At 48.5% G+C, this 7,497-nt stretch overlaps 1 protein-coding gene across 1 annotated transcript in view; it reads right to left on the bottom strand.

The window, feature by feature from the left end:
* The window catches only part of PLEKHO2 (pleckstrin homology domain containing, family O member 2), a gene marked incomplete at its 5' end in the record, with an annotated part of 19,157 nt that extends 12,232 nt beyond the window's left edge, over positions 1–6,925 (bottom strand). The window contains 2 exons of the mRNA XM_010078199.1: positions 166–282; positions 6,773–6,925. Of these exons, the coding sequence (XP_010076501.1) occupies positions 166–282; positions 6,773–6,925 (270 nt within the window). The remainder of the gene's footprint in view (positions 1–165; positions 283–6,772) is intronic.
* Positions 6,926–7,497: the final 572 nt, after the last annotated feature.

Below are 7,497 nucleotides of genomic sequence, written 5' to 3'. Positions count from 1 at the left end.
GGCATTCCTCCTTCCTTACACACCGTAAACCATTCACGCTACAGGTCATTTCTCCCAGCTCCCAAAGAGCGAAATCTCAGAGCCTTTCATCTGCTCTGGGCGCAGCTGCCTGGGAACTCATTTTGGAGGTAGCGGACTTGAGGGTGACGAGAAAGGCAATCCTACCTTCTTACCCGGGGAGCGGATTAAAATGAAACGGTTTTTCTTCTTTAGTAGCGCACGCAGTTCCTGGCACTTGTCATAACTCTCCAGTTCCACTGTTTCTATGCACTTCTGTTCATCCTGCAGAGAGGGAATGAAACATTACCATGAATAGAAGGCATTGAAATCAATCATATACCATCAAACTCTGCATGTCTTCCCTTGCATCTGTCTAAAAGCTCTTCTGCCTTAAAAATAACCTGCATGCAGACAGCAAGGCCCCATAAATCAGGCTAAGAAAACACCCTAGTCTTTAAGCCACAGGCTGATTTGTGGCTAGTGGTCTGCAGTGGCTGAGCAAATAACATGTTGTGGACAGTAACACCAGCTTCTGCCATCTCTGTTGGCCTCATCCAGAGATCTGCAGCCAGAAACAAGGTGGGAAGGTCTTTTCCCATCATCCTGCCCCAGCCACAGGCTGAGAATGTGCTGTCAGTCCTGGCACAGGGAGGAGGAATAACACGGTACACTTTTATAAACCTTCCTGGCATCATCTCACAGTGCTCCCCACACTTCCCTTTAGCTTGGTGACAGTACCTCCTCCCCATAATGGAAACAAGGGATGTTATTCTGCTTTTTCATAGGGAAGATGATGCAAGCATCATGATGGTCCAAGCAGCCCCCCAGGAAGGCCAAGGCAGAGTGGAGACAAGAGGGAATCCCTGCCACCACACCGAGTCTCAGCAAGGTCAGTTGCAACCATCTCCAGTCATGCGACTGGGACATGCTCCTCTTGCAGCCACGCTCACAGCTGTCAAAATGCTTAGGATTGGAAATTCGGTCCTGTACAGCCAGCAAAACTGTCGGGGCCAGTGTCTCAGTGGAGAAATTTATCTCTGGTGTATCTTCACTGATGACTGCCGGCCGCGATCTTGGCTCATTTCTTCCAGTAACATAACTAAAATTCCACACGTGGTACGTGGCTCGGTTCAGCTGCGGAGCACCATCCCTAATAGGAATCACAGCGTAACGCTGGGCAGATAATATTCTTCATGTCTCAGTAGCTCAGAAGAGACCAAAGCTCCCTTTTGCTAAGTATTACACAAATAAGCAGTGAGAATCGCAGAGCAGCTCTTGCCGGTTAAGTGCTACAGTCAGCATGCCCCATGAACCTCCCTGTACCATCCTAAATTAAAACTGCTGGCCACGACCATGCCCAGCTCAGGCTCTGCTCCCAAGGCAGCTCCTTGTACCCGTATGAGTTTGTATTTAGCAATTCCTGCAGTGGAGAGGGGGTGTGGGATAAGGAAATGTGTCGTAGCCAGGAAGCTGCTGCGTGGCTGGAGGCAGGGAATGGAGAGTTCAGAGGGAAGTGGGCTGCGGGGAATTTCCTCCCTTTTACCACTTGACATTTAAGTCGCTGTGCAGAGCTCAGGCTGTGTTTAGGTTTTTTTAAACCCTCCTATCTGGGGATGGGGGCCCGGCAGAGCCGATGCCGGTATGCAGAGCAAGTTCCGAGCCACTGAGGGATGTCTGGATCTAATTTAGGTTTATTATTTTAATGACATTACTGTTTATTTCATTTAACACTGAGCAGGTGAATGTGAACAGAGAACTGGGGAAATGCATACTAAGAGGAGGAGATGAATCCTGCCCTAACCTAAAACCCAGCAGATAAAATCCTGCTGACGTTCTGAGCCCTTTGAAGGCACAAGGCTCCTGCTGCAATCCTGGTATCGCAATGTCACTGCAAAAGGACAGGGCTGGAAATAATAACCACTCCGTGGCCAAGAAATGACAGAGAAGGGTGAGGTCAGGCATACATGCCTCGGGGACGGGTGATCTCATCCTGGCCTTTGGTGGATGACCGCCCACATCACAGACCTGCCACACGGCCGGCGCGGTTACCCGCTCCGACGTGAAAGTTTTCTGGGCTCAGGACATAGTCAGCTTGGCAGCGCTTTGACCAGAGACCAGCACGAAGACTCCTGCCCATCCTCTCCACTGTTGAGAGCAGGTCTGTCCCCAGCAGAGCCCAGTGTCACCCTCCTTGTCCACACCATCCTTCCCGCCTCTTGGAGGGGAACTTTCCCTCTGATCCGTGCAAGCTTCCTAAGAACAGTAGGGCACTGATATAGGGGACAAGAAGGACTTGGCAGTGTGGAGAGCTGTGGTTTTGCTGTGACATTGCATCTCGGTGTCCAGCTGCCCCTCTCCTCCCTGGGGAGGCTTGGGGGACTATGGCTTGGCCAGGGAACAGGGGCAGCGAGGAGAGGAACATGCAGGACCCTGCCTCCCAGGGGCACCAGCTTGTCTGTGCAAGCTATGGCTCCTTCATCTCCGAGCAAGTTATCCTCTTCAAGGAGGGCAGGGAAGAAAGCAGCCAGAGAAATAAGAAAACTCCACATCTGAGAGCAAAGGAAAAGCATCTGAGTTCAGGGAGCACCAGAATGGGGCTTTTGTCTCTGTTTTACGCTTGGCATGCATCCAGCCCCTCTCTGTGAGCCTACCTGGGTCACAAAGAGATCCTTTATGTTTGTCCTGCACCACTAAGATAAAGACTGAATGACCCGACCCTGCTGCAGGTCTCCAGGCCCCTCCAGCCTCCTGGGACCCGGAGGATACTCAGCATCACACAGAGACAAGGTCAATTCCAGAGTCCTGCCCCCACACATGGGTCTCAGACACATGTTCTGGATAGACTTCCGCTCCATTTGGTCTCTAGCATTCCAAAAAAAGTTAAAGCAATCCTTTTACATCGTCCTGAGACACAAGGGTTGAGTCCTTGCTCGGTGGTCGCACCTCCCTGCAGCACACAGCTCTCAAGGTTGTCCCACTGCCAATCAAGGCAGGGAATTCTCTTCAAAGCCCTCTTTGCTGACACACATTCATGGGCTGTGACCCTCCATTCAGTGTACAGTGTCTAGACTGCCTGAAATAATAATTTACTTCTCCATCTAAAGATCTCAAAGCATTTTAATAAATCACTTTCGGGTATACATGGCAATCACTCTAACAGGGGCAAAATGCAGATGTTAACTGCACGACTGTTAAATGCTGAGTGGATCCTCTTGTCCCTGGAAGACTCTTTGCCTAGGAGGTTTTTTTTCCCCTGTCAAATAATACACTTTAAAAAGCCCCAAAACAACAAAAAACCAACTCTAACCACTAGCTGCACTGTTCAGGGAAAAGAAACCAAACCCAAGACTGATGCTTTCTAATCCATGGAGCGATGATACTGATCTGCGTAGCCTCTCTGCACAGAATTGCCTGTTCTTCAGACGCTCTCTGTAGTTTTGCAACACTTAATTTTTATTTTTGCAAGAATATGCAGAGAGAAGACAAAAAACCCCGTTAGCAAATAACCTGCCCGCTTGGTTCTTAGTTTACGTGAGGGTACAGATGTGGTGTGCTGCAGATGGAGGCACAGCAGATAACAAGAAATCCATCTTCCTTCATTTCACAACCGCCAAAAGAAACCTGAAGCCCGGTGGGATGACTGTCACCCCCCATCTGCTCCAGGTAATACAATAGCCATTCGCAATTTGCCTTCGGGAGGTAGCTCCACTTTAAACCAAACCAAAAGCCCGACTAACAGATGCAAGATGGGAAACACACTCCCAGGGCAGGGCTGGAGCACGTTCCAGGAGATTGCTGTTGATGATGATAAATACAGTATTTGTGTTCTGCTCAGACTGTACTTTCCGGTGACATGGTACAAGATTATTGCCTGCATCTCACGTTGGCCATCCCCTCTGCTCTTCTTTTGCACGCACAAACCTCAGCTACGAGTGCAGCCAGCCTCGTGCAATTGCATAAACAAGCATGCCTGCATGTGAAACAACTGCTAAAGGCAGTATTAGCACCTCTTGGTGAACGGCTCGAACACATGAGGAACTGATAAAAAAGCACAACGTGTCCAAGTCGCTAGCTCAGTTCCTGGAAATCTGATGGGCTCAGACCAGCTGAAATACTCAGCCTCCAAACCTGCCCTCCCACATGGAAGCTGACCTCCCTCCCATTTAACCCATGTAGGTCTAACTTGGGATACATACGGAAATATACTTGTGTTTCTGTTACCTGAGGCTTTATTAGGAAGAAATTTTTCACTGGAAGGGTGGTGAGGCAGTGGCCCAGGTTGCCCAGAGAAGCTGTGGATGCCCCATCCCTGCAGGGGTTCAAGGCCAGGCTGGATGAGGCTCTGAGCAACCTGGGCTGGTGGGAGGTGTCCCTGCCCATGGCAGGGGGTAGAACTCGATGATCTTTAAGGTCCCTTCCAACCCAAACCATTCTATAATTTATCTCCTTTCTTTTTCTAGGGCCCCAATTCAGCAAGGACTGAACAATCCCATTTAAAATGTTTCAGCCAGAGGATGGTCTGGGATGCTGCGTCTGTCTCCAGGGTCACACAAAGCAGGGCAGGTATGTAGAGAAGGTTCAGTGGGGAAAAAAACCCACTGCAGAAATGAAAGCCACCATATCACGCTGCACCACAGAGGCTCCTCTGACATTGTGCAAGGCGCTTCTCATCTCAAAACTCAGTTCCCCAGTTGTAAGATGGAGACAGCAAAACTGCCCTAACTCACGTTAAAGGAAGATAAATAGAGTAATAAACGTGAACTGCCTCAATTCTGTGGCAATGGGACCCCTCCGGAGTGCAGAAAATTGCCATTTCCTTTAGTTCCCCCGTAGTAAGCCTGCACAAGCACACACTATCCTATTGTGCCACCAGATAATTTTGTAGCAATTTCCTCTCTTAGGACATTTGACTTCACTGTGAGCCAGTTTAATAGCCTATAGATATTAACATGATCCCTTATTTACAATAATGGGACCTTGTAGCTGCTGCAGCTTACAGATGCAATTTATTACAGGATGTTACCACAATCCGCAGGCTACCAGAAAACATTATGCCTGGTTGTTACAAATGCCATTTTCCTTGTTGAGATAATAAAATAACCCTTTAAATGATTGGGATTTTTCCTTCTTCTGAATGTCTGTGAAAATCAATCTTACTTTAAAAGCCTCTTTTTTTTTCCCTTGTGGTAATGGGAGCCTCTATATATCTTGTTTTTAAAGGCATGCCCTTTAAAAAAAACCTACGTCATGTTTATAAATTTGTTTATGTGAGTTCCTGGAGCTTCAGCTGGAGTCAACAAGTGTCCGGGGCACTGGGAAGCCATCTGCAGACAGTCAACCGTTAGGAGGACCAGGCTGCATCTCTCCGCGTAAGTGAAACCCCCACTGCTTCGCCTGCCTTCCAAGCTGCTCATCACCTGACATGGAGTCCTCATTTCATTATTCTTGCACTTTTCATGACATTTCAAAACTAAGAACAAACACCTCCAGAAAGCTTTGGAATTCAGGAAGAGCGGGAGGGTTCAGAGTATGGGAGGAGGTAATACTCTTTAACCTAAACTGTTTATAACAAATCTTCTTTATTAGGCAATTGTATGTTTTTTAAAAAAAGAGAACCAAAGTCATTTGTCAGTCCTGTTGTTCCTGAAACCATCACAGCAATGCAGATGCTGAAATATTTCCCCATTCTTCTTCCCTTGACACACTGCACAGAAGCTATACATGATTTTGTTTTCGTATCATCCCAACGCCCACGAATGAGCCAGATCCCCTTGTGTCAGACACCGCACGGGCACGTGGTCCTCATGCAGACACACAGTGAGAAATGCTTCTCCATCCTCATGGAGAACTTCAAGATCCTGTACACCAGCAGGGCTTAGACTCACTCACCCACCCTTAATCTCAAACCTCTCTGTCTTGCAGCTTGTGCTCTGCACAGGAATTTCTAACTTTTTGGGGCAAACTCTGCTCTTGCAGAAGCCCTTTCCAGCCCAGAAACCGAGGGCCTGGCTCAGGACAGAGCCAGCTTTGCAGCCCAGCAGGACCAACCCCGCACTCTCCGTTCTTCTCGCATGAAGATACAGGACAGATTCAGCTTGGCTCTTATTTCTCATTTGACTAGAAACAGCTTTAAGCGAGGCCATGAATTTAAGGCAAGCAGTTTATCTCGAGAAGTCCAGAACAAGGCTCCCAGGGGTCCTTTGCTCAGTACTGGCTCAAGTAAAGGGAAAGGATGAGCCAAATCCAGACTGTGTTCCTGCTTAAGGAAGACAGCAAGCACTTACAACCTCTCCCTGCGTCCATCGGTATCTAAACGGAACCCTGAAGAGTCTGGCTAGCAACAATTTGAGCTGCTTGAGGGGTGCCAAACAGCTGCAAGGTTGCCTGCCGTTCCCTCAAGCAGCAGGTGGGAACTCAGCCTGCGACAATCCAGTTTTATCCTTTAAATGCCAAAAACGCATAGCACATATCCTGCTTCCACCCAAGGCTTTGCTCTGTTCACCTTCTCACAGGATGTCCTGCCCCCATTTGGTTTTTTTTTTTTTTTGGCAGTGGCACTGTCAAAATATTTACTGGCTACAATATTCATGATATACAATATACTCTAAAATGCAGCTGCTGTCTCTTCTTTATAGCGTATAACCTTCCTGGAGATAACTGGAGAAGCCCTTTTGAAAGGAATGGGCTGGAGGGAAGAGTGAAAAATGTAGGAATGTGTGTCACCAAGGGCCTGATCCTACCCCTCATTCAAAGCCGTTTGCTGTGACCATACCTCATCCTCAAAGACCACGAGCTGTGTTTTCCGTAGCTGGATGTAACGATCCTTCCACAATCCCAGGAGCCCTCCGCTGCTTTTCTTAATCCAGCCATATTTCTCTGCAGTCGGAGCAGGCTTTGGTTTCTCTGAGACCTCCTCCTTTGTATCCTGCAGGGACAGAAGGGAGAAGGAATTAGATCAAAAGCACTTTCCATCAACGTAATGAAGGTCACCAGAAAGCCTGCCCAGACCAGACCTCAGCACCCACCACACGTGGTTCCTCCCCACCACATCACAAGGGAAAAGACCGGGATATTCCAAAGGAAAACTCAACCAGCTCCCACCCCAGAGCTGCCACAGGACTGGGGAGTGGGTATGGACCCTGGACACCCCTGGGGACACTGTTGGGATGGCAGCAAGTCCACCTTGCTCCTCTGCTTCCCCTGTGGTCTACTTTGAGTAACCTGGTCTAGTGGAAGGTGTCCCTGCCCATGGCAGGGGGTTGGAACTCAATGGTCTTTCAGGTCCCTTCTAACCCAAACCATTCTGTGATTCCATGATCCTGCACTGGGAGGCTGCTGGCTTTCCAGGCCTGGTGAAAACCAGGAGAAGCATAACTTCCCTGCTTTGAAAAAACCATCAGAAATATCCAATATCAATATCCTCATCAAACGGAGACAAGGAAACGTAAGACGTGGAGCAAGGACAGTCAGGCTTATTAGCTTATTGCCTCCACCAGC

The sequence above is a fragment of the Pterocles gutturalis genome, unplaced genomic scaffold (genome assembly GCF_000699245.1).
Source record: "Pterocles gutturalis isolate BGI_N339 unplaced genomic scaffold, ASM69924v1 scaffold35458, whole genome shotgun sequence".
In the NCBI taxonomy this organism is placed as follows: domain Eukaryota; kingdom Metazoa; phylum Chordata; class Aves; order Pterocliformes; family Pteroclidae; genus Pterocles; species Pterocles gutturalis.
Note: the sequence above shows the minus strand (reverse complement) of the source record. Positions and strands in the feature narration are given on the sequence as shown.